Source organism: Ambystoma mexicanum, chromosome 4q, assembly GCF_040938575.1.
Source record: "Ambystoma mexicanum isolate Mex_15411 chromosome 4q, UKY_AmexF1_1, whole genome shotgun sequence".
NCBI lineage: Eukaryota > Metazoa > Chordata > Amphibia > Caudata > Ambystomatidae > Ambystoma > Ambystoma mexicanum.
Window position 1 is genome coordinate 380,942,409 of NC_090928.1, and position 27,954 is coordinate 380,970,362.

General features: G+C 47.1%; 1 protein-coding gene across 7 annotated transcripts in view; it reads left to right on the plus strand.

Moving 5' to 3' along the window:
- The window catches only part of SDCCAG8 (SHH signaling and ciliogenesis regulator SDCCAG8), a 2,836,880-nt gene that overhangs the window by 1,220,710 nt on the left and 1,588,216 nt on the right, over positions 1-27,954 (plus strand). For all 7 annotated transcript variants that reach the window (XM_069607960.1, XM_069607958.1, XM_069607955.1 and 4 more), the window contains one exon: positions 6,407-6,549. In XM_069607960.1, the coding sequence (XP_069464061.1) occupies positions 6,407-6,549 (143 nt within the window). The remainder of the gene's footprint in view (positions 1-6,406; positions 6,550-27,954) is intronic.

Consider the following 27,954-nt stretch of genomic DNA (forward strand, 5'->3'; position numbering starts at 1 on the left):
ACCACCTCTGATCCATGAGCCTCCGCTCTAATTTCACACCTTGTGTACATTCCTTGAATAGAATATTCATTAAAAAAAAAAGTCAGTCTTATTGGATGTAAGCCACTTTGTCAAGGATCTTGAGTAAAAATGGTACAGTAGTAATCAACCTGTAGTTGGTGGGGATTGAAGGGTCCAGTGATTGTTTTTTCAGGAGGGGTAAGAACCAAGACTCCTTTAGGTTACTAGTGACAGTGCCATAAGTGAATGAAGAGTTGATTAATTTAGTTATAAATGGCGCCAGGTCCCTGGCGGCGTCTTTAATTATCTGTGCCGGACGGTTGTATACGAATTGTTCGTTTTACAACTGCTCGAATGACAATTGTCCTTTTCACAATTGACCGAATTGTGAAGGTCAATTGTACCCTATACGCCAAACCCCCCAAAACCCATATATATTTATATATTTACTAAACCGATATATATATATATATTCGGTCAATTGTAAAAAGGTCAATTGTGACCCTTTTAAATTCGGTCAATTGTTCATTCGAACAATTGTAAACGAACAATTTGGGTAATACCGTGCTGGACAGCTGTCTCCTTGACGCCTTTGAAGGTTTGAGGGAGGAAATTATTTTTTCTACCTCATAAGTGGAGACTTGAGAAAAGCTGAAATGATGAGGAGGTTTGCTAGAAGAAGCTACGGTTGTGCTATGCTTACCTATGATAGGTAGGTTCGCTTTTTTATTTGTAATCTTACCTTAAGAGCACACGGCCACAGGTGCAAACTGCTATTGATAGTGGAGGGGGGATGGATGGGCAGGAGGCTTGCAGAAAAGGGCCTGAGCACTACTGAAGGGAGACACACTTATGGGGATTGCAGAGGCACGGTCTGCTTCAAGGGAGCATGGAGACACTGTGTCTGGGGAGGCCATGTGAACAATGACCCCTGTGCAGAAGATACCTTTGAAGTGTACATGGTGTTTGGCACCTTGGCCGTTTATAATGGAGGGGGGGTGGATTGTTGCAATGGAGGTGAGCGCAAAAGGGCACCAACCATTCTTTCACATCCCTCATAGACAAGTGAGCGTGTCCTTGATTGAATGAAAAATTGAAACAACTATTCATAAAAGCTCTTTTGTATTTTATTTTGTTGCTGATGTTGATGGCACAAATATACTACACATTGTATACTTCGGGTTGCAGCACGGTGTGGGAAAATCCCCTGTACTGTCAGCTGTCACTGGTGAATTTGGTGAGAATGGCTCCAACGACACAGACGGGTATTACTCATTGAACGCGGCATCCAAGCCTCCCATAAAGCCACCATGTAAATGAACGGTAGGCCACCAGCCTGTACCACCTGTTGAAGAGAAACATACATACTGTATTTAAATGAAATAGCAAGGTTGGCAAACAAGGGCAGCGAGGCTCAGCGCAAAAGACCTGTGTTGTTAGGAGTGTTGTGGGAAGTGCAGCAGGTGAGTGTAGGTGTGGGGACATGCCAAGTCCGCCACCAATGAGACAGAAGCAGGTTGTTTTTACATACACACTGCGCACACACACAAATTAAATCAAAGTTGGTGTATATTTAATTCCCAAAGAAGGTAGCCCGACACGTGTTTCGAGCGACTTGCTCTTCTACGGAGGCTGTGCAGGGGAAATTCTGTATTTCTAACACAAGATGTGTGGTAAGCAACATAAAAATAGAAGGATTGTGGGCTCCACTTAAATCACTGTTGCAAGGTCAATTGAAAGCGTGATCGCATGGAAACAGCGTCTTGGCTGTGACTGTGAGCAGGAGCCAGTATTTAAATGAACTTGATAAGTGTACAAAGCTTACTTTAAAATGCACCCTGTATCCTATGGCATAGTTGCCCGTACAAATGCTACTTCATGCCATTGATCAATCAACTTGGGCTTTGAAGTGTAGAAACATTACAAAAGTGAACACCCATGCAATCCATAACGTTTGGGGCACACAGAAATATTGTTTCATAGTTGAACGTGAAAGACACAAAGATGAACACTTTGATTTCCCCTGAAGTGCGAGAAATGTATTCAATTGGCAGACTACATTAATTTGGCAGTGATAGATCAAAGTTACGACAATATAGGAGACAAACATGAAATGTTAGTGGCCTCAGTGGTCAAAATGATATCACATCTATACTACACTTACTCGTTACTTGGATCATCAATGCCTCCTTTAGAGACCAGAAAGTACCTGACTCCATTAAGAGGGTCACAGTGACGCCATTGGTTAAGATATCCAATCTCGACCAAAGAGATCCTACCAATTTGAGACCTATCACTAAGTGTAACTTCGTCCTAAAGATCATGAACCGGATTGCTACCAGGCAACTCCAGGCACATGTGGAAACATCGAACTCCCTCCACCCTCAACAGTCGGGTTTCCGCCCTGCCCATAGCACGGAGACGGCCATGCTAGACTTACAGACCAAAATGCTCCGCATCATTGACAAGGGTAAGACAGACTTCCTCATCCTCCTCGACCTAAACGCAGCGTTCGATCTTCTTGACCATAACTTACTCCAGACTGCACTAAAGAAAACCGCCAATTGCTCAGATGAAGCCATCGGCTGGATAATGTCTTTCTTAAAAAACAGGATATCCAGGGTTCATTGGGGGATAAGTTCTCCTTGGGCTAGTATGTCGCCATTGCTATTTAACCTATACCTGAGATACCTATGCCTTGTCCTAGATCATATTAACACCTTTTTTTACCAACTATGCTGACAACACCCAGCTGATGTTTGAGCTGAGTGGAGACTATCAGAAAGACAGTGACCAGCTCACTATGATCTACAACAGCGTGGAACAATGGATGGATTCCAATTGGATGTGTCAACAGGAAAAAAACAGAGCTCATGGTATTTGGCTCTTCCTCAGCCAGAGCGAAATTACCCATCTCCTACAGGTCCTTCCAGATCAAAGACACACACATACCAGTCCTGAGTAAGGTCAAAACCCTTGGTTTGATGCTAGAAGCATCTCTGGGGGCCGATGCCCAAGCACAATACATAAACCTGTGCCTACCATCTTAGACTACTAAAATCTATCAGGCCATACATATCAGAGGACAACTGCACTACTATTGCAAGAGCTATCATAATGTCTCGCCGTGACTATGGTAACACATTGGTCTTGGGCTCCACTAAGCAGTGTCTGCATAGCTACCAAGTTGTCCAGAACAATGCGGTAAGAATCGTCAAGCACAAAGCTAGGTCACAGCATATCAGTGACTCCAGAAGGGAGCGGCACTGGCTGCAGATCGAAGACAGAGTACACTTCAAGACCTTAACAATTGTGCACAGATGTATCTTTGGAAATGCTCCGGCCTACCTAAAAACCATCATTCAATCATATGTCCCCAGCAGAACACTAAGATTGTCCCACCTGGGTAAAATCTTGGTGGCTCCTCACAAACTCAAATGTGGTTTAGGCAGATCCTTTCCTATACTTTCAGCCGTTCTTTGGAACAAACTTCCCAACCACATAAGATTGGAAACCAACTACATTTGTTTTCGCAAACTGGTGAAAACCTACATCTTCAAATAATAACCATCTGTAGGTCCCCAGCATCTGAATGAATCTTTTTTGGCTGTCCCGTCCTCTTGTCAGTTCTGTCTGTCTGTCCCGTGTACTTCTTTATGCGCCGCGAGGCTTGCGAGCTACCGGTGCAATATAAATATTAAATAAATAACTTAAATAAATAAATTGCAAGCATGAACTGTTGCACGAAGTTCGTGAATAAGCACCAGCATAATCCTCAATACAGACCTTGTGAAGCAAGCTACCCTGAAGTCATGCAGCTCAGTAACCCATAGCGATGGTGTGTCTTCCGATATGTAGGCCAAGCATCCAGAGTTTTCTCAGGAGCAGCAGTTCTCCTCCTTGTTGGAATGACTTTGCATCGATTGCAGCTACACCAGGTGGAAACGTCTTCCATGCGACTAGGCTCTGGCTCAGGATCCATTGATTCCTCTTCCCAACTGTCGTCTGATGCCCCATCGTTTCTGCTTCTTTCTCTATCAAGTCATTCCGCCTCGGAATACTCCGGCTCGTACTGGTAGGGCTGTATTGTTGCCATTATGCAACAAAATTGCAATCAATAGTAATGCTAGCATAAGTATCTGTTCGCAGGAGCTTTGTGCAACGAAGATAGCTGAAAACAGCAGAAACGAGTCACAGGCTATCCCAAAAATAAACAGTGAAATGATTGAAAAAGCAACTCTAATGTTGTCTGATGAGAAGCAGTCTGTTTATACTTATTGAGGAAAGAGGCGTCCTGCCATTTTCATGGAGACACGTCATTAGCTGGCGCACAGAGAACGTTGACACTAGACGTGCATTTGCGTTGTTAAATGGGCCGTACGCGCCTAGTGATGTCAGCTTCAGGGGCGGGTGATATGATTTTGTGCTGCAGGTGCACTTGAACTTAATGCGATCAAACCACGGATAAGATTAGCACAAGAGGGCTGCGCCCCGCTCGTTGATTTCGCATGTGTAAATGTGAGGAAAACTAAGGTAAGGTGCATAGGAATTGTTTTTACGACCGATCAGTATGCTTAAAACCACATGCCCGAATGCTCGGGACAATAACATTTTTTAGTGCACTATTCCTTTAAGATGGTCATTAAATGGATATTTGAGATGGTGGTCAGTTCTGAATCCACTTTTCCTTGTTTTGTACTGTTCTAGGAGAGGAGCATAGTCCAAGAATCCTGCATCATGTTCACACCGGGAGGAACATTTCTTTGGCGGATCCTCAATCTCGTGCTTATTCAGCCTCAACCGGTTCAGGGTTTGGTTGTTGTAGAACAATGGTAAAAGGACAAATGGAATAGCGACCGTACCTGCGATGAATGATCATGTCTTGTGCGGCTGCAGTCCCGTGCCTTACATCATAGCTGATTTATATGAGGAACTTCCTTGGCGCTGTCTTTTATGCTTACCCCCCAAGTGTCGATACCAGTCAACAACCTTTAAGGGGGAGTTGTAAAGATACTATTTAAAACCCAATATTTTACGATCATTTCCAGGTTTAAATCTCATTATATTTGATTTGTCAGCATTGACCCTAATGCCGTTCGAATCCAACATAGGATTCCAACGCCACCAACTGTCTTTGCAAGCCTACAGGTGTCTAGTCCAAAAGGACCAGATCATCTGCATACAGTAGCCATTGGAACACACAAGAACAGGGTTCGGGGAACGCACAAGAACCCATCAAATGCTTACCTACATAATCAATAAAGAGATTAAATAAATCAGGGGCTAGTATATACCCCTGCTTCAAACCCTGTAAAATGTGGGGATTGATTGAGATTCCCATCCCGATTTAAGCGACCCCGCATTGATGTTTGACTGTATAGATCTTTGATAATGTCTACCAAATATAAGGGACAATGCCATACATGTAACTTCTTCCATAGTTGGTTTCTGTATATGCAGTCAAACGCCCTGTGGAAATCAATCAAGGCTAGATAAATTTGAGCCATGGAGCAAAACACTTTTTTTGATGAGGTCCAGACAAAAGGCATTCCATGAGCCCTGACTGAAAACAATCAAAAGTAGAGCTCTGCTTCCCCCAACAAAGCAGTTGCCTCAAAATTAAAGGGGCAAAGACCTTCCCGGGTGCATCAAGAAGGGCGATTGGACGATAGTTCTGAGGGCTTATCCGATCACCCTTCTTGAATATTGGAATTATAATTGATCTTTTCCAGGATAAATGCACCCTTTTAGCCTCCAATACCTGACTAAACAAGGAAAACAAGATCTCTGCATTTTCTAATTAGTTGAGTGTTATTTTCTTTATCAAACAACATTTCCCAATCCTTATTCGAGCTCACATAGACTTCCTGCAGGTTAGAGCCTGGGTCTGATGATTGAATGCGTGCAGTACATGTATAAAATCACGTTGCCGTCAGAATGCAGAAGAATGTTAAAACGGCATATTTTCTACTCAAAAGACATTTTAAATGACGCATGCAGGTTTCTTGGCAAAATACTCATGGAAATAGTGTGCATTGTTCAACCATATATTTAAAGAATGAAATGTAATTAAGAAGTGAAGCCATGTTTTGAGTCTTTGTACTTTGCATTTCCTGGGCCTCGGGGCTACCCTATTGTGCAGTAGCTGGAAAAATGCATGCACAAGTATCAAGGGCATATTAATTAAATGTGTATCAATATGGAAATGTGATAGTCTCAAATGCTGGATCAAAATTAAAACCGCCACCATCCTTTACAAAAGAGTCGGTGAATGTATTATTGCTATAGTGAACACATTTAAGTGTCGCTATTATAATTTAGATTAAAGAAGCTAGCTTCTTTCAAGTGTGTATTCTGAGACCGTTTCCAGCCGTGTTTCAGTTATTGTGTGTGTTTTTTTAAATAGAAAATTGAAAAGCTGGGCTTCGAGCTGAGTGACAGCAAGCAGCGCCTGGAACAAGCCCAGCAAGACGCGACAGGAGCCAAAGACGAGTGTCTGAGACTGACAGAACTGCTGGGGAAATGCGAGCACCAACTGCACCTCACCAGGTACCCCTCTAATCCTATTACATGCCAGACCACCAATGTCACCCCGCTTCTTGTTGCCACAGGCTCTCAGGCAGTTGTTGGAGATATTCATAGCCGTCCGCCGTCTACACCGCTTTTAGGCAGTGTACAAAAAGGAGGACTGTGTTGTGGTTAGCCACATGTGCGTTAATAATGTGTTTGGCGAAAGACTGTGGATTATGATAAAAGCCCGCTTCAGGGTCCAAGTGTTTGACAGACCTTTCAAATCTGGGGCATGTTTTATTTCTTTTTCTAAAATGTGAAAGCAGCAAGAATACCTCGGTGGGCGTTGACCAGCTGGCAGCCCTGCAGGAGCCAGCTGTTTGAATTAGTATATTTAAGTCTTGTTTTAATGATGCGTACCATTTGCTTAGCTTCCACCAATAAAAACGACAAAAAAACGCAGACATTGAAGAGGTTACAAAACTCGTGCAATTATCACAATTCTATTTTCGCTCCTAAATTAATTGTAAGACGCCCTTCAGTGGCAACTTGTCTCCTTTTCGCTATTCCTGATAATGATCCGTATAGTTTTGCACAACATTGACATTTGCCTAATCTACCATTGTGTTTTTAGAGCTGTCACATTGGTACTGGAAAAGGGAGTTAATATTCATGTTGTCTCTATAGAGTTAACAGGTCTCTCATGCTCCACTGCGTCTTAAGACTTGCATTCTATCACTCCCCAAGTGTTTTTTTTTTAATCGACGATGAGTACCTGTCGCAAACCCAGCGTCGTAATTGAAGTCTGCCTTTTTACCACTCTAATGCCCATATTAGTGTACTTGACCCCCAACAAAACACCTGTTGAATCTGGGCATCTCTTCTGGTTGAAATAGCAAGGCCCCTGTACTCACCCATGATGCTTGCTAGAGTCTTAGTCCGGCTCCGATGTGATTCAAACACAATACACAACTCACTCATCAAGCCAACGCCCATCCATTGGCTCCAACTGTAACCATTGTGCAGGAACAGGTAGCTGCGATATAGTGAAAGTTGCTTATAGCGATGATGTCGTTATATTTTCTGAGTATTAAAAGTGCTGCTGTTTTAGTTGTGGTGCTTAGTGTTGTTCTTAACGGTACTAAAATTGTTTTTGTTTTCATATTACCTTCCCATTTGAGCAGTTTTTTCAACAGTAGCAATATTGGCCTGATTACTTGACGGTAATCATCATAACCCCGATTCCTACTCTTCCTCGTACCAGTCCAGACAAAGGAGGTGACCCACCTGTCGGACAGGTTCATGACAAAAAAGTGGTGGGAGTACCTGCCCCACCTACCTGAGTGAGGCTCCTCCCCCTCCTTCTGACAGGGCAAGAGGAGGCTGAGCCCTCCCCACTTCCTGTTACAATACCAAGCCCTCGACCAGGCGCACTTCCCGGTGCTGGGGGAGGCGAGAACCACGACTGGTAAGAGTAGGACTCGGCGTAATGAAGATTACCGGCACGTAATCGGACCATTACCCCGTCGACCTCCTTCCTCATCCCAGTGCAGACAAAGGAGGAGATGGCAAACCAGGACTGATCGAAACAGACTGAAGAAAGACCACCGACAACACAGAAGTGTGCACCACTTAAGTTTATTAGCAAGCAAAGCAAGCATAGTCTAAGGCACAACACCCAAGATGGCAGAGCCAAACACAGACCACTGCCCTCGGACAGCCAGGCGGTAATGATGAATCAAAGTGGACGAGGAAGCCCACATCGCAGCCCGGCAGATGTCTGTGAGAGACGCACCCCGTGCAGCAGCCCAGGGTGAGGTCACACTCCTGGTGGACCTACCCTGGACCCCACCCGGCGGAGGAGAGTCCACCAGGTCATAACACATGGAAATGGTGAGCTTGACCCACCCACCCACTAATAGTAGCAACAGAAGACCTGGACCTTAACCGCCAACCCCTGCAACATACCCAACCTCCTGAGACCTGTCAATTCAATCTCCAGACCTTTAGGTGGAGGGCCAGAGGGTGGATCGGAGGAACCCGGGAGGGCTGGAATGGGCAAGGAGCCCAGGGAAGAGACCAGGGAGGCTCTGAGGTCAACTCCAGGAGAAGAGGGAACCACGACCTCCTTGCCACGATGGAGCCACCTGAATCACAGAAGCCCCACTCCCTCTGAACCCTGAGCAGGAATCTGAAAAGGAAAGAGACTTGAGGATTGGCATGGAGGAGATCCCTGGGCCAAGGAATCAAGAGTGCATACTGACCCAACACCCCAGGGCCCAACCCCCAAGCACAGTAACATGGAAGGTGGTGTGCTGAGCTAGAGGCAAAGGGGTCTATGACAGAACACCCAAACCTCTAGTAAAGGGTGGACACACACTGTGAGAGGCAAAGAGAGCTGAGAGATGGGAAGTGCCTGCTGAGGGCTTCCGCTGCCACGTTGTTCATCCCTGGCAGGTAGACCGCCTCCAGGGACTGCAGGTGCATCTCTGCCCAAGCCATGAGGCGAGCAGCCATTGTGCCAGAGCAGATAGGGACACCTCAAGCCCCACTGATGAGCAATGTAGAACGTAGTCACCATGTTGTCCGTGTGAACGAGGACCACCTGGCTCTCCAACTATGGTGCGCATGGTAGACCACCATCAGTTCCTTCCAGTTGGAAGATGTTCAGGCCTGTGACGGAGACCAGCATGGTGGCAACCCAACCTGCTGCACTGGCATCTGTTGGCACAACCAGAGGGAAGGATGGAGCAGTGGAAACCCCCTCCGCCTTTGGGGGAGAGACAACCACCACTGGCGAGCAGTCTTGATCCGGGAGGACACAGGAATCAGATGGGAGTAAACCTGAGAAGCAGGATCCTAGTGCCTCAAGACATGAGGCACCAAAGGCTGAAGATGGGCCATTGCCCAAGGGTCTATGATGACTGCAGCAGCCATGTCCCCCTGTCTGTGGGTACAAATCCATGCGGCCAAGGACTAGGTGGCCAGAAGTGCCCGTAGATGGGCCTGGAGCTTGTGTACCCTGTGGATAGGCCCAGAGACCATACCCTGACAGGTGTCGATTTCAGTGCTGATTAACTCCAGTATTGAACCAATGTGAAGACGGCTCTTGGATAAATTAAGCCACCACCGAAACGACACCACAACCGGTAGACAGTAGTCATGGTCATGGTCACCTCTGCCAGCGATGAGGTCTGGACCATCAATTGTCGAGGTAAGGGTGAACACAAATCCCCACTCAGGTAAGAATCTCCACCAGGGGAGCCAACACCTTAGTCAAAGCCCTCTGAGCAGACGAGATGCCAAAAGGGAGGACCCAAAATTGGTAATGACCTCTGGGGTTGCAAATGTTAGGAACCTGCGATCCCTTTCCCTGATGGTGACATGAGGTATGTATCCTCCAGGTCCAGGGAGCACAGGAAGGCCCCTTTGTGCGATCAGAGGAATGATGGATTGGAGAGTCTCCCCATGAAAGGGCCCCTTGGCCACAAAGAGATTCACACCCTGACTGATAATGGGCCGGATGTCCCTGGAAGGCTCCGGGACCAGGAATATTGTGGAATTAACCCTCCCCCTTCCCTGTTCCAGCAAGGGTTCTGGCTGGATGGCATGCTTGAAGAGAAGGATTGCAATACCCATCCGAATATCCTATAGCTTTGCTGTATCCCTGGGCCAAGAAGTGATGTGTACCCCAGAATCTGGGGGAGAGGAGGTCAAGTCTATGGACAATCCATCTTGCACCATTGCGCGGACCCAGGTGTCCGAAACGCACCGTTCCACGACATACGAAAAACTGGTCAGACGCCCAGCCGCTGGCAACTCCAGAAGAAGGAAGGCCAACGGCTCCAGATAGTCAGAAGGGCAAAGCTGACGTCGAACCTGTGGCTGGCTGGGGAGGTTTAGGTGTAGAAGAAGAACCTCTGCCCTGGCCTCTACCTCGGAAACCCCCTCGCTGGGAAACAGGGGCTGGCCGAGGGGGTCGATAGCAGTATGGGCTCCTGGAGGCAGTGGATTTAGCCTTAATAGGAAGTGCAAGTCCAGAATCCTTCCTGCATGCTTAACAAGTACCCCCATGCGCTGACCAAACAAATTCTGATGGCAAACGGGAAGATGGAGCTGAATAGACCTTTCAGAGGATTCCCCCTTCCAACCCGTGACCAGAATTGTCTTCAGCCAGCAACCACAGACACCACAAGAGCAAAGGCACGGAGGACTTTGCAAGTAATGTCAGAGGTGAACATAAATTCCTTCTTGATGAGGTCCACCAAAGGTGTCAAATCCTCTCCCTTGTCCAGAGCAACCAGAACAAGGGCCTGGAAATCCTTCAGAAGAGACTGGGAGGGGTAGGCTGCATAGACCGCAGCCGAAGACCAAAGGTAGAGGCAGCGTGTGCCTTCTTCATGGAACCTTTCACACAGTGGTTCACCAGGTCCGGGGAAAGCCTCTTCGGATGTCGCTGAGGTCTGGGAGGTGTCGCAGGGGAGCAGGGAGTCAATTTTAAGATGATCTGGCAACCCTGAAGGGGGTACATTTTGGGCTAATGCAGTGGCAGAGCCGCCTACGCTGTATCCCTCCACTCCCAGAAGATGTTACAGACACTCTGGATTAGAGGGAGTTACATGGGCCTCCATATGCACATAACTACTATAAGCGTCCGAGCCTCAGGACAAAGGGGTGTAGGCACCTTAACATCAACCAAGTCCAGGTGTGAAAGGAGGTGCGTTGTGACCTCCTCAATGACACCCCTCTTGCGGTACTTGCCCAGCGTGTCCCAACCATCCGGATCCTCAGGATCCCCAGCGAGGGAATCCAAAGGCAGAGCAGGAGGAGCCAGGTCCAGTGGCACCAACACAACAGCAGGGGAGGGGGCATCTGGGGAGATAATAGAGGCAGCCTCCTATCCATGGCGTCCTCAACCTTGGTCATAATCGGAGCCTTCAACTTCTCACTGCAATGCACATGAGGCCTGTTGTGGGTTAGTAGGCGGGGCGGGAGCAAGCCATCTTAGAATAGTAGATTCTCCACTTCTCCAACAGTAAGGAGAGTGGGTGCATGAGCAGCTCTGCCTGCAGCATGGGCGATCTGCGGTTCAATCCCTATGATGCCTGGATCTGGATGAGGATCTACGAGAGGGCCTCAGCATAATGCTGGCTAGGAGTAGCACACCTGCGTACACGCACACTTACCAGCCCATCCCCCGTCGAGGAAGAAGCAGCCCAACTCAGAAGTGAGAACCAGGGGATGGTGCGGCGCGGATTGTGCTGCGCGCTCAAAGAGGCCGTCGTATGCCACGTCCGGATGATGCATCGTGGGCCTGCCTTGAGGGTCAAGGCCACGAGCACTGCGGAGACCCATGTCCATCGGTCTGTCACAAACCTGATGGGCAGGAAAGAACAGGTTTTGGGCAGGGCTCGGCCTCCTCTTATCCTGCTGTAAGGTGGGGGAGCAGCCTGCCCCGGATAGGTCGGGCAGGTGCCTCCTGACCTTTTTTTTGTCTTGAACCTTTTCTGTGAGGTGGGTCACCTCCTTTGTCTGGACTGGGAGAGGAGAAAAAAGAGGGACGAGGGGGTAATGTCGCAAAGGCTTTTAGGTGATATAATAATCTGCTAGGCCGAAGGCTGATGGGTTCAAAACTTCACCAGGACTCTGCGATTACACTTATTGCACAATGCACTTTTTACCCATTGTCTATGTTTTCAATAGTGCTTGTAAAACATGTATGCTTCCTGCTGAATTAAATCCCTGGTTCAGGGTTAATAACGGGCAATCACAATAGGTTAACAAATGAAATAAGTTAACAATTTCGTAAAATATGGATCGCAATTCACAAGAATTTGGCATTTACTTTTTATAATAGCACTTGATTTAGTTTGTTACAGTATAGCCTTCAAATCATGTTTTTTCCAAATAAAATTATAGGTATTGAAAACATGAATTAGAATGTTGTTGATTCCTATTTGGCAGTCTGTGGCAAAAGTCGAAACATGTTTATTTACTTTACTAGGTTGCTTTTAAACCGAGAAATGTTTTCGTTTTGAAGCTGTATACATTTTCAAATAATGTTCTTCTGTAGGAGTAGGTGTTTTCACTGCTGATATATGTGCAGTGTTGAGATCAATAGAAAACAATGTATATACTTTGATTTGTTGGCACGTCCTGGATTACATTGGTTTTTAACTGCTCTCTGCAATGGCCAGCTAACAATGGACAGCCATTTGCATGGAATAATACTAAGTGCGTAGTGTGCTGTGACAATCCAAAGGTACTGTCATGCTTCGAAAATGAATAGTCTAATTGACCAGATTGATGATCTATGATGCATTTCATTAACTGAAATCTATAGTTTACTGGAATTCTGTCATCCCTGTAAATTGTGTATGCAAACGTTCCTACGAATTACGCCCACATCCCTCTGAAATATTAGTCTTGATATAACTGTTATTTGTCCAATAAACCGTTACATATGTAATTGCTTTCTATCGATCTTTACGTGTGTGTGTGTGCGCGTGCGTGCGTGTGTGTGTGTCAGTCATACTCCACTTGCTATAAAGGCCTGGTTGGTGACTCGGAAAGATAAACATCAGTCCTGTGTGCCGATTGATAGTTTTGCGTTTAGAGATCCTTCCCATGGGACATTGGTAAGGTTGACATGTTCACTATTCTAGACTGAGAAACTGTCACTGAGCTTTAGCTCCGATGCCTTTTCGCTGGGAGCCAAGCTAACGTTCCTGATTGTATGATGATTGGCCAATCATAGTTATATGTGACTTCTCCATTTTGAAGACGGGTGGCCGAGGCTTGTGCATATGATCTATTCTGGGCTCTTTTATGTTCAACTTATTTATTTAGTTTGTTCCTTCTCCCTAGCATGAAACAATGATGCACTGTTACTAGAAATTGGACGGATGATAAAACATGCACCCAACTGCCTCATACACTAACCTTTGGATACTCACTACTTCCCAAAAATCACACACTGAAGTAATTTCAGTGTACTGCTCACATTTCGTTGTGTTTAAATTGGATTCTCATTCAGTGCAACCTGAACTTGTCAATTTTGAGTACTTGATATTGTTTCCAACCCGTACTGCATCCTCCCACCCCACACACGCACATCGTTCCTGTATTCAGTTGTGCCAGGGATAGCATCAGCTCCTGGATTTGTGTAGCTGTCTTCATATTAACCTTGTCCACTTTTCTGCTCCTGTGCATTCGTTCTTGATCCTGCACAAAGCTGCTTTTAAATGTCCAAAAGCACCCTATATTTTAGGTTGCTTTTCTCTTTGTGACCATGTAATAGTATAGCAACATTGCACTAAGCTGCTACTTCTGGTCGTTGAAAGAGCTGCTGTAACTGTGAATCGCCTCTTCTCTGAATCTTTTTATGATTCCGACTACCGGTGTGCAGATGCAGTATTTTTTTTTGACGACTTTCTTTCATTTTGGAGCTAGCACCCAAAAATACTCCATATTTCCTGTCGTCGTTTCTCGGATTGTGCGCGGCATAAGCCTACGGTTAGTATGGAAATGTTGGAGGCGGGGGATCTTTTCACTTTAACATTAAATACTGTATGGTAACTGTAATTCCGAGTACAGAAGGGCGACAGATGGAAGAAAGCAAATGCAGAACAGCCTGCATGGAGAGAAAAAAAAAATCTGCTGGAGGTTGATGAACCCTCAGAAGTTTTCGGCTATTATTAAGATGCCCAGGGATCTGCTACACTCCGGCTTGATGGGCAGCGTTTTGTTGTGATGGGTCACCACATGGTTGGATGACCTCACCCAGTTTTTATTCAGTGAAATAAAGTACTCTTGATCGAAGAACATACATTTTCCTGAGTGAAGATCCCAAGTTGCTGCCACATACACTTGGCTGCTTCCTTACTCCAGTGTGTTCTTTTCTCTTTTGTGTTCAATACATTTATTTTTCTATCTCTGTAAAGTGCTTTCGAATGAAAGGGACTTTTTGTACAGGATTCTGAAATGTGTGTTTATGAATTTTTGTGAACTAGAGGATAGGACAGGGGCAATGTGTTGGTCTTGGAAGAAAGAGCTCTCAGAGCAACAGAGGTTCCAATCCCATATCCATGCGTAGAAACCAAACTCAGGTATTTAGCACGTTAAAATAAAACCAATTAAATTAAAATTGTAAAAAAGTTAAAAATTAAAACTTTTTTTACCTTTTCATGGGAATCCTGTGTGTGCGAGTGATCTGTTCTTAATCGAGGAGTGGACTGAGGAAGCTACTGCTTTCTCAAAACAATCTGTTAGTGCTGTATATTTCGCTACTTCGAATAAATACTCAGGGAAAAGTCGAGAGTAAAAATGTAGCTTAAATGCTGACGTAATTGTTTAACGTACGTAGGTATATCACGGCAAGGATTTTTCCAGATTAGGAGACTCAACGGGACATCTTGGCTATTGATACTATAATGTCACAAAAAGACCCAGTTACATACTCTTGCTAAACTTGCTCGTTAATTCATTTTTTCAATTATTTCAAACAAGCATTTGTCAGTTCTTTACCCACATCCTTCTCTTTTTCCTGTCATGGGTACCACCGTTGTCCTACTCAGTAGTTACAATCAAAACGTAAATTCAACCTTGTATAGCCAAGTTCCATGTTGAAGCACCTAGGCTTCTTATGTGCAAATAATTTTGAATTCTAGCGATACAATTTTCTCTCCATCAGCCAATACAGTTGAACCCTGTTGTATGGTGCTGTGTGCTATAACCACCATACTGAGAGGTAATTCAAGAAGTATGCTGGGCACTGTAATCCTGTGACTATTGGGTAAGTTGGCAGGAGCTGGAGTCATGGTCAAAGTAGTAACTCCCTTGTAATATTACTTTCACTTGTTCCTTGTAACATTTGATCATGACACTGAAAGAAGTGAAAACCCTGTGAATTTTAAAGACACAATCCAGTAAAAAGTGTATTCAATCCCATCCTGAGTATAGTAATAATACATGTAGATCAAGAACAATATCGTCATATATTTTTGCTGATTGCCACACGGGCCGTTTTGCTGCTGCAATATATACTATCATACTGCTTTCTTAATAAGGGTTCACCTTTATGTGGTTTCAAGATACAAAAAAACCTACACAAGTTTATTCACCCATCCTCTAGTGGAATACGTCATGAGGGGTTCACTCCGAATGTTGGTCCATTGAAATAAACTGGCTCTGGTCTGGGCTTTAAATGTGGTTCTCATCCAACTCCTGTCTGTTACCTTCAAACCAATGCATTCTTTGCATCTGAAGTATGTAACTTGGAAAACCACTTTACTCAGAGGCATTTATCAAGTTTCATGTTGGCAAGGTAACCCTTGGCACTCATCCACAATTCATACCTGCAATAATCTCTGTTTACCCCATTAACCAAGATGTTAATTTGTCAGTTTTTCTTAGAGATCCAACTTTGGCAGCAGTGTGATCGCTGCACACCACAGAGGCCAAGTGATAGCTCAGTTACGACATAGGCAGAACCAGAGACTTTAGACAGATGTCTTAACTATTGCTGGTTTATGGAAGGGACAGTCTAATTCTGAGGTTATTACTAGGTAGATAGTAGACTGTAACAAGCTCTTCTGTAAAGCAGCAGAGAACCAGTTGTCGGGCAGGTTGATTGGACATTCTGCCAAAGGGAAGGAGGTGTGAGGGGTTAGAAATGAAAGCCGGAAACAAAGTTATCATGTTTTTGGTTAAAGACTTTAATTAAAATGAAAAGGAGTTGGGCATATGCCTCTCCGACCATATTCTAAAGAGGAGTTTCCCTACCTAAAAAACAAACACGAAGTTTCTGTCTGTGTCAGAATGTCTATACCTGAAAAGCTGTCCTTGTATCCACAACGTCCTATCCTGCCCCTCACACTACAAGTAAAACAAAGTGTGAAAGGAAATGTCTTCAACCTGATATTGTCAAAAAAGTGTTCACAACTAAATATTAGAAATGCTCCAACAGAAATGTTCTCCAAGGTAAGAGGCCTTGGACCCTGCGGGTGGTCCCTTCCCCTGGATTCTTGAAATGTGATGGCAGTGTCCCTCTTACTAACAGTTCCTTTGGGTCTCTCTTTGATCCACCTTGTTCCTGTTAGGCAACAAGTTCTGCAACAGTCTTTCTTTAACACAAGATTTTTCTTTAACTAGCAAAACACTGTTCTCCTTTATTATTCCTTGTAGCTTTGCAACTCGCCTGGTATACTGCACTGCCAGGACTCTCTATGCAATTGCAACTGCCTGATGTACTCTCCTGCCAGGACTTCTTATGCATTTCAATTGCCTGGTATGCTTCTCTTGCCAGGACTACTTGGGCATTTCACAGTTCCTCTCTATCACCAAAACTACGTATACCGTGGTGTGTTCAGTATATCTGCCTGCAGTAATATTTGTTCAAACTTTGCCCCGTATCATGCATTTGTATCTTATTGGGGCTTGACTCTGTACTTTGCCTTTTCTGCATCCAAACAATCTTCTTATTGGGACTTGAAACTGCACTTTGCCTTTTCTGCATTCAAATTGTTGTTGGCGTGGTTCCCGGAATGCCCCAGGGTCCCCACTTGCTTTGGGTTGATTAATCAGTTATCTACAGCATCTCCGGTCCTGCTCGTGCTTCTACAGCATGGCTCTGCTGCTCACTTCTCACTCCATATTGGGCAGACGTCCTTCCGGTCTCCTTCGCGGCTCCGCCATCACACACCTGCTTCCTTTCAGGTCCCGGTCGGAGAACGCTGCTTCTCTGAGCTGCTGAGTGCCCAGGAACTCTCTCGCAGCTCCTGGAATCTCCACGTCACTTCCTGCTCTTGCTCTGCGTTTCTCATTCTGCCTCTGCATATGCCTCTGCTTCGCCACACCGGTACGTGTCTCCCACACTCAAAAGCCTTCTCATCGGAGCAGACGTCTTCTCCTGCACAGCTACAATCATTAGTGCGGCTGCCATTTTTTTTTGTGGAACTTTTCTTTATTGGCATGAGGCAAGAACAGGTAAACAATACGGTGCATATAGCAGATAATGTTGCAGACACATGAATGGCATTGGATACAAGGGTTAACAGAAGAGGATAGGTGACATCTTGCGCAGTTCTGCACATTTCAGGGAGTAGTAAAGTCTATATGTCCGGCAGGGGGCAGGAGAGCAGTTCAATATCATCTTTAGAACGCGCGGACTGGCGGAGAGTGTTGATATAGTCCTCTTTGCACATTTGGGTCCAGGTAAGGGCCTTCAGCCACATCTCGAAAGAGGGGGGGGAACGGCGCTTCCAGCACTGTAATATGCATTTTTTGCCAACGATGGTTCCCATGTTCAAGAACTTGGACGCCTTTCTCAACTCAGGGCCATCCCATAATCCAAACAGAGCGGGCAGTGGGTCAGGAGCAATATGGATCCCAGTTATCATAGAGAGGGCCTCTATGATGGCTTTCGAGTACAGGGCCAGCGCATCACAAGACCAAAACATGTGAATGTGGTCTGCTTCCATGGATTTACATCTCGGGCAAGTGTGGGCCTGGCTGTGTGCAAATCTCCCCACCCTATGCAGAGTGTAGTAAGGGCGGTTCAGGAGCTTATATTGCATGCACCGAAATCTGGCATTAAGGGAGACCTTACGTGTATGCATGCACATCCTACCCCACATAGCATCAGTGATAGTCAGGCCCAGTTTGCCATTCCATGCTTCCGGCGGTGTCTAAGGTGCGTCACCCAATTTTTCAAGCAGCATTTTATACAGGGAGGATGTTATGCCCTTAGCCCCGGCTGAGTTGGTTATGAAGTGGATTTCAGGTGAGTCTGGGGGTTCGTCGGGATTGGAGGGCCACATGGCGCGGATCGCTGCCCTCAACCTAAAATATTGCAGTAGTTCCAGCACCGAACCAGAGTACCCAGGGCGCCATATCTGTGGAGTGATACATTTCCCTTCGAGAAATAGGTCGGACAGTGCTCGATAGCCGAGATCATGCCAGTGTCACATGAGGAGTTCGTCATGAGTGGGGCTGAGGCCCGTGAACTGCTAGATGGGCAGCCACTTGAAGTACGGGTGAGAGTCTGGATGGGACTGCAATAACAGTCTCCATGCCATGGTCGTGGCAGCCACGGGGTCCGCCGGAGCGTCGGCATGGTACGTGTGATGAAGAATAAGAGACAGAGTGTTGACCTCTTTGCTTGCTAGTTTCTCAAGTTTCACATGTGGGGGTGGGAGTCTGAGTGTGTATACCAGTGTGTAGCATGCTGTGCTTGTGCAGCAATCCAGTATCGAGCGAGGTCGGGGGCCGTGAAGCCCCCTTTCTCATATGGAAGAGCCATGTGTTGCCACTTCTTTCGAACCGCGCCGAAGTGCCACAGAAATTGGGTGCATGCAGTGTGTAAATTCTTGAAGTATTGTTTCCCAGGCCAGATCGGGATGTTTACGAAGATGTATAGAAACTTGGGGACAGTTATCATTTTAATTAGGGACAGCCTGCCTGGTAGGGAAAGGGGGAGGTTGCGCCATCTCAACATCCGGGCCTCCACAAGCTGCGCCGTGGCTGTGTAGTTGTCTGCTAGTAGCGAAGGTCTAGAAAGGGATATTTGGACCCCGAGATATCTGATTCTGCCTGGGGACCAGCGGAGAGGGAATTCGCATGTTGGTTGGGAGGTTGCCGCAGTAAGCGGAAATATTTCAGATTTAGTGTAGTTTATAGCAAAGCCCGAGAATGTGCCAATTTTGGTAATGTCGCGAATAATCGGATCTAGATGGGCGGATGGGTCTCTGATATAAAGGAGTCGGCGTATAGCGAGATTATCTCCGGAGGACGTATACGCTTTCGGTCGTGCCTGTCTCTAACGTTGTCGGCCATGGGCTCAATAGCCAGCGCGAACAGTATTGGGGATAACGGGCAACCATGGCGAGGACCCTGTGGAGCGTAAAGAGAGGCGAGGCCTGGGAATTAATTAGGACTCTGGCCACCGGGTTCATATACAGAAGTTTGATGTATGAAATCATGGAGGGGCCAATTCCCATTTTATGCAGCACAGCCCACATATATTTCCAAGACACCATGTCAAATGCCTTCTGGGCATCAAGGGTGACCGCTACAGCCCTGACATCGGGATCAATTCTGGACATAACATTGAACAGCCGGCGGATGTTGAGGGCTGTTGACCGACCGGGGACGAAGCCACTCTGATCTAGATGAACCAAGTGGGTCATTATGGGGAGGAATCTATTGGCAATTATTTTGGCGAAGATTTTCATGTCAGTGTTAATTAGGGATAGGGGGTCTGTAAGACCCGCATTCGTCCAGTGGTTTACCTGGCTTGGGGAGCACGGTTATGACGGCTTCGCGCATGGACTGGGGCAAGGTGGCCAGAATAAGCGATTCATTCCAGACCTCAAGGAGCCTGGGTGCTGGGATGGCAACGTGCTCTCGATAAAACTCTGAGGTGAGCCCATCTAGGCTGGGTGCCTTACCCCTTGGGAGGCCCGAGATAGCAACTGTGATCTCATCGAGGGTGATCGGAATATCCAACTGATCTCTGCTGGCACGGGAAAGGAGGGTCATGGGGATTTGATCCAGAAGGTTTTTATCCTGTATGCTGTGCGCCTGCCGGGGGGCGTACAGGGTTGTGTAAAATTCAGTGAATGTCTCGAAGATGCGTTGGTCGGACCAGTGCTGGGTGCCCCCAGCATCCCTGATGCAGTCTATGCGGGTTCTGCCCCCTTCTGCACGGACCAGTATAAACAAAGTTCTCCCCGGTCTGTCTCCCTCACCGTACTTCCGCGCCACCAGGGGACAGGCGTAGTATTGTACCTCCCTCTGGGCGTGGGCCTAAAAGTTCTCCAGTTCTGACCTTATCTGTGCCAGTATGGCCGGGGAAGGGGCAGTGATGTACTCCCTCTCAAGTTCTTTAAGCTTTGTTTCAGAGCGCTGCAGGCTATTTTTAATATCTTTGAGGACCCCGGCCTCCCTGGAGATGCACATCCCTCTAATGAAGATCTTGAACGCCTCCCACCGGACCCCATCAGGTGTATCGCGTCTTTTATTGCAATCAAAGAAGGTGTTAATGTTGGCTAGAATTTCAGCTTTGAAGACAATATCTCTCAGCGCCTCCGACTTGAAGCGCCAAGCGGAGCGGGAAGGCCGGTCATGCCCCAGTTCGATCCATAGCGTTACCAGGGAATGATCTGAAAGTGTGCGTGGTAGTAATTGTGTGTCTGTGGTCCTGCCCATCAACCCACACGATATGAGAAAGAGGTCGATTTTCGATAGGCTATCGTGCACTGATGGGTAAAAGGTATACTCTCTCTCGTGTGTGGGTGGAGGGCCCTCCACACATCGCTGAGGGCCAGTGCGGCAGCGTGTGAATATAATCGGTTGGCCGCGCGTGAAGTAGCTCTGCGGGCAGTGCCAGATCTGTCCGGCTCGTTGTCTAGGATCAGGTTCCTGTGCCCCCCCCATAAGATTGGGACTCCAATGTATCTCGAGAGTACGGTGGTAACTTCATCGAAGAAATCCGGGGCGTCGAAGTTCGGGGCGTATGTGTTCACAAGGAGGCATTCCACATTATCTAGAAAGCAGTGAAGAATTGCATATCTACCCTGCCGGTCTCTATGACTGGTGCGCAGTAAAAATTGGACTAATTTGTGGACCAAGGTGAGCACTCTCCTAGACTGGGTTGAATATTTTGTGTAGTACCTATTAGAGCCCCAGGCCAGAGCTAGGCATGTTGCTTGGCACCCCATGTCATGTGTTTCTTGAAGGAGGAGTATTTTAATTCCGTGCCGCTGGGCATAAGCAGTTATCCTGCGAGCTTTAGTAAAGTTACTCAACCCACGGATGTTCCATGTCATAAGATTAAGAGACATGGTGCCGTATTAAGAAACATCCCTGCAGTGATATTTGTTGCCATTCAATACCATGCGCACAGCCTCAGTGAAGCCGTACCGCCTTGTAACCATAGCCCCTGCTCTCATGCCGTTTTCATTTAAACAACCTTCAACTTTACCACCCCACTCCCTCACTGGCCACCCCCAACCAGCAGTGTAGTATTCCCCACCCAGAACAGAGGTGCCAGAGTGCCATGCCCAACCTGGCAACACCAGCCCATTTGCCCAACAGGGGCAGAACTGAGAACAAACCATCAATACAGGTATTGCAATTGCAGCGGGGGTCGCCACTGCCGTGTACCCAATTTAGCAAGTAGTACGGCGCAAGAAGTACCTCTGAACCGATGGCGGCATTTCAGTGCGCTGAGTTACAAACGAGGCATACTGTCGGATGGTAGCAGACAAGAAGAGATAAGGTTGCCGTTAGCATGGCATGACTGACTACTCAGAGTCTGTGCGTGGGGGGGTCCAAGGGCCGCAGGGCACACCCCATCCGTGCGCCGGCACCAAAGAGGGGGAAAGTGTCGCCCGCTAGGAGGAAGGGTTGATATTAGCTGTCTTCCACATGGTGTAGGTGGTGTGAACTGTCGTAGAGTTGGAGAAAGGAGGAGCTCCCGCCAGTGGCCATGGATGTTCCCAGGAGGACGTCCCCCTAATTGGAAGTGTAAGCCACCTCAGTCATTGTCCATTAGGTCATCTGCAGGTTCTCTCAGTGGGATCTGTGATTGAATACATTTCACTGCTTCATCTGGAACCGTGAAGAAGTATAGTTTGTAATGGTGGGTGAATTTCAGACGCGCCGGGAATAACATTGCATATTCGATTTTCCTTTCCCTGAGCATTTTCTTCACACCGTTGTACTGTCTGCGCTCCGCCTGAACCCCCACGGAGAAGTCTGGGAAAATTCTGATAGTTTGCGAATCCATCCTCAGTTCACCTTTCTCACGTGCCAGGCGTAGTATGTGGTCTCTGTCTCTGTAGCTAAGAATCTTAGCTATTATTGGCCTGGGGAAGTCGCCTGGCTTGGGGCGGGGAGCTAGCGAGCGATGTGCCTGCTCAACTGTGAAGAATGGGGAAAGCGGAGGGTCGCCGAGGAGGTCTTTGAGGAGGGTCTCCACCGCCAGTTCCATCCGACCCTTGAGTACGGACTAAGGAACCCCCACGATGTGGATGTTATTTCTGCGTGACCTCGACTCTAGGTCATCACACTTGACCTTGACACTCTTCATGTCGCGCACCAGCTCCGTAACAGTATTTTGGTGGGCGAGTACGCCATCCTCGTTTGCCCCAATTCTGGTTTCAGCCTCAGTTATTTTGGTGCCATGCTGGTCTAGTTTCGACCTAAGTGAGGCCACGTCCGCGTTTATATCGTCTAGCTTCTCATGGAAAGAGGCGAAGTTCTTCGCCATGGACTCCATCATTGCCGTGAGATCGGGCTGGGGGGGTCTGATGGTGTTTCAATGTCGTCGTGGTTCGAGGAGGTGGCACCCTGCTCCGATCTGGGTGCTGGCTTGGTGAACTTATCCATAGCACCAGCCTTGGTAGTTCCGCGAGACCTATTTGACATCCTGAGGGTGGGTGATGATGCGTGCAGATGTAGGCAGGCGTCACCTGTATAGTCCGGGGAACAGGTCTACTAGGCCCCTGGAACAATGGTGTGAGGAGGCAGGAGAAGCGGGCACAGGCTGGGTGTCTGAGAGTACTGGCGCACCCATTGGTGGATCTCTCGCAAAGTGGCCCGAGGGGGGTCCCAGCCGGGCAGCCACAAGGCCAGGGGCAGGGACCGCCGCCCAGCCACTCCGGATCAGTAAGAGACCGTAGGAAGGCCCCCCGCCTCCAGGCGCAGCAGAGGAAGGGTACAGGGGCAGAATGAACTCAGAAGGAGGGCAGAGTAGGCCCCAGGTACAAGGATGGAGCGGAAAGGGGCTCACGGGGCAAAGTACTGAAGGTCCGCTCAGCTAACCACGCAGAGCAAGTATGAGGAGTTTCCGCGACCGGGGGCCAGGGTGTGAGGCCTGGAGTAGAGTCCTCCACAGGCAGGTGATGTCACAATGGGGATGGTAGTTCATGCACGCCTGCAACTTAGAGCAGCGCCGGCCCGTAAGAAGGGGTGGATCTCCCTCTCAAGTCAATGGCTATTGCCTGCCTGGGTGTAACCAATGTCAGATGCGCAGCGTGTTATGCGCGGCCCACCATAGGGCGCAGGCCTCGTTGCTTGTTAGGTTGGTGCACTGGGCTCTGCCGGCGGACCATGCTGTAGATAAGTAGCAGTGCAGGCCCCCTGAGGTAATGATGACAGCTGGGTGCAGGAGCAGGGGACCGTGTAGTTGGGCAATAGGGGGCATACAGCTGCAATCAGGCGGCCCCACAGCTCCTCACCTGCAGTCCTGATTGGTCCAGATGGTATGAAGGAGAGGGCCGCACAGCGAGGTGCAGGCGCCCGCCCAGGAAGGCCGACTCCGATTCCTCCTCTGGTGGAGCCACGCTGCCCACAGCCTGTCACACCCGATGTCAGGCCAGGGCAGCGCGTGGTAGGTGGGAAGCCGGCGTCAGGGGGGGCGCGCCCACGATGACTGGCACCAGCCGGAGCCCAAGCTCAGCCCACCACAACAGAGGGGGTATGGCCAAGCGGCCCCGAGCAGGCCCACGGGCGGAGGAAGAAGGAGAGGGTGGACGGCACCACCGGGTGCTCAGGATCCACACACAGCACAGTCTAGGGTAGGCCCTCCGCAGCCCGCTCAGTCCAGGTGGCAGGTCGCCGTAACTCAGCTGCAAGTGTCCGATTTCTGCCGGGATTGGATGGGGATGTAGCCCGAGACCGCCGCTACACGCAGCATATATTTCTAATGCGGGATATTGTTGTCAGCCGCCGATGCAATCCGATGACAGGTAACTGGGCACGGAGCTCAATGGGCTAAACAGCCATTTTGTAGGCTGCTCAACAGCGCCCCCCACGGCTGCCATTTTTAAATGTCCTGCACACAGGTATTTCTGTAGAACAACTAGTCTGCACATTGAGCTTCGGGCTTCTGTTAACTTGTACCAACTCATTCATCCTCCTCATCTCAGTACTTCAGGGATTATGAGAGTTGCGGTCCATAGATGTCATCGGATATATAGCATTTAGGTAATTTCTCCCAGTAGTTTTACATGAGCGGACATCTTCATATTAAAGTGTATTAGAAGCAAAAAGGATTCTGTTAGAGCTTTGTGTGTCCAGGTCAACGATGGGGGTTTGACCTAAGGAATAGTGAGAAGAGGTTTCTTTACTCCCTCTACAAGGGGGAGCCAACACCTGAAAATATGCCATTAAGATTTTGGGTATTAGAGGGTCTTCCTCATGGTAAAGGGGTAATACCACGTCTCGTCCATTGAAGTCATGACATCTCCCCGGTAGTTGTCTCCTCCCATGTGATCCTGCCTCATATAGCTGCCACCGTCCCCTGGCCACATGGGAGGAGTTCACCTTTGGGGAATCCGTGATGACTCTATTAGATTCATCACACAAGGGATGGTGACTTCTTATTTCAGTTCTGATTGCAAGGCATCTCCAAGGCAATAGAATAAGATCCAAAATATAGCGCTCAAACAAAGTGATGTTGATATAAATAGCACTGGGGAACAATTTTACATTTTTTTTACAACGCGAAATTACCACTTTCATTTCCAGAAATATCCAATAAGCATGTCAGTCTATAAAAGATTTTAATGTTGGAAAACTGTACATACAGGTAAGTAACCTTTTTAAAGAATGTTAGTATTTGTGCACCCTATTATTCACCAAGATCATATCTGGGAAGCTGCCAAGTCATTTAATAACCCATTTGAGTGACATTCATCGCTTCATGCCCTTTCTGATCTTAAATCAAATTATCATTAGGCAGAACCCCCTTCTTCCCTTGCATACACACCAATTACAAAAAACATCTACCTTTTTTCATTAACAGATAATATAAATGACCTCTGGATCAGTCAAAAATCTATGGATCTTCCATATTTCTTTTTTTTGGTTCAGATGCATCGCTCTTTAAATAATAACCAAGTAATCACATTTTCCAGTTTCTGAAAGTTTGGGCACTCCTTGCTTGACCAATTTTATGCAAAGAACATCCTGGCGGCAAGTATAGCATAAAATATCAGTAGAACTTCCCTCCAAGTTGTAGCCTTTTTGTTGAGCCATTCAAACTTGACAAAAAAAGAAGAACTCATCAGGAGTTGTCTGCCAAGGCATTGACTAAGATCAAAGCTCACCTCTTGTCATAAAGCTCCATATGTTCCAAAATGTTCCAAAATGTGGCTATCAGCTCAACCTTTACAGCATAACTTACATGTATTGTCCCCCTGGTTCAGCCTTTCAGCTGTCCAATATTTATATGTATATAATGTATGTAATTTTTCATTTATAACATGCTTAATACCAAGGATTGCTTTCTAAGTGCGGGATCGGGATTCGAACCTGTGCTGCGTTGTGTTGTCTTACTTCAAGACAAATGCGTTGCCCCAGCACTATCCTTCCTCCTTCCTCCAATATTATCTTTGAAGCATCAAACTCTTTAGATTCTACTGCCATCCCTTCTCCCACAATACTTAGCTCATCCAATCCCTATGTGCATCTGGAAGAACTATTATTTTGTTCATACTTATAAAGATGGGAAGTTCTATTCATTTGAAAAACGAAAACCATATTTTCTTTCCGCTGTATAGATTTCCTCTCTGCAGTAGCTGACCATACCACCAGATATCACCTCTAAAACGGAGACCTGAATAGTTATCTCCAAATGTGTGGTAAGTCAGAATCAGGAGATGGCCAATGTGGTATGTCTTATGGATTGTGCCCTCCCACGGATTCCTCATCTTAGATAGGGGTACCATGCGGTCCGGCGTCGAGCTCCTCGAATCATCGGCTTTAGGATTGGATGTTGAAGTTGGCACAAATCGCACGCTCAACGCCCCATGACCTCAGTTGATCGCCTCAAAGGAAGTCGGACACATTTTAAAAATGTTAATATTCTTTAGAATTTGTTTCTTTGTAACCATTTCGACTCTGAAACCTTTGGGTTTCAAGAAGTGCTGTAATTGCGGTGCAAATATTTCATTAACAGATCCCCCGAATATGTCTGTGGTGCCTTAGTGTCAACCATGTAGAGGCAGATTGTGGCTCATGTCAGAGCCAGCCTCCAAATTAACTCTGGGTCGTTCGACCTCAAAATCGCCAAGTTTGACACAGTGGAAATGAAAACCTGACAAAGTCTCAACGGCTGAGAAATCGCTGGAGAGGGAGAAGAAAAGGTCAAAAAAGCACTGTAAAAGATTTCACTCGAAGGAGCGTTTCCTGTCACTCATCTTCCTCATCCAAGAAGACAACGAGAAGGAGGAGGTACTTATCTGCAGACTCATCACTGGAAAGGTAGTTGTTTTCCCTCAAAAACCACTTCAGTGGAGAAATGGGAAGAATTTCATATCCAAATGATACAGGTCTTCGAGAAAGCGGTTCAGCTCCCTTCTGGGTCCCTTGGGAGAAAGACTGTGGAGCCCACTGCACCTCAAAGATCACTAACCTACTCATGCCCCAGAGAGCTCAGGAGCGGGGAAGGATCCGAGAGCTATTGGTGTCCTCGTCGGCTGGTGTGTTCTTTGACGTTCCCGTCGCTTTGTCAGTGACAAAAGGCCAGGCTATTCAGCGTCAATGGTCAAGGACCCCTCGACTTCAAGGTTTGCGCTGAAGTCAAGAAGGGACTTTGTTTTCCTTCTAGAGTATCTTCGATGAAGATGATGACCCTGATTCCTTTCAGTTACAAGCCCATGGGTTTGTCTTGACAGCCTGAGGATTTTCAGCTGAAGAGAATAGACTAGCTGACCTAGCTTCCATTTATGCATGACACAAGTGGCCTGGATACCTCTCCTCCAGTGACGTTTCCTCAAGGTGCTCCTCAAACCCACCCTAGTGTGACATATAGAAGGATGATGGCCAAAGTGGCCGATGCCTTAGGCTGTGGCCCCGCAAGAAAGCAGATTGTGGTATGTGATCTCACTGTCATTCTGGACAAGGGCACAAATGTTACACCTGTGCTCTGTTTCCACCAAGCTATAAAAAAGCAGTGGAAAACTCACTGCTCGGGGCCAGCAGTCCATAAGGATTTTGCCAGGAAATGCAGACCAGCTCCCTCCGACACAGAGTTCCTCGCTAGATACCTGTCTCATGACAGTCTGGTGGTGCAAGCAGCTACAGTTGGCTCTAAAGGCAGGTTCCTATCCCATCTTGCCCACAGCCATGGACGATAAAAGCTATGATGCTCAAGCCTGGGCAGCATGTCACTGAAGGCAGTAAACGCCTCTTGTGTACATACATACCCTATGGTTTATCAGGGATCAAAAATAGGATCTGTTGACCAGTAGAAAAATACATCTCCTGGGCACCTGTCATCACCCGTCGGGCAGGAGCTACCTCTGGGGAACCATGAGCCAATTCATATCGCGCAGGAAATCTAACATGTGCACAAGATGCAAAATCAAACTTGTTGTCCATTACCTATTATACAATATGCTTCAAATGCCTCTTACGTGTGCTTTTTAGTCTCCT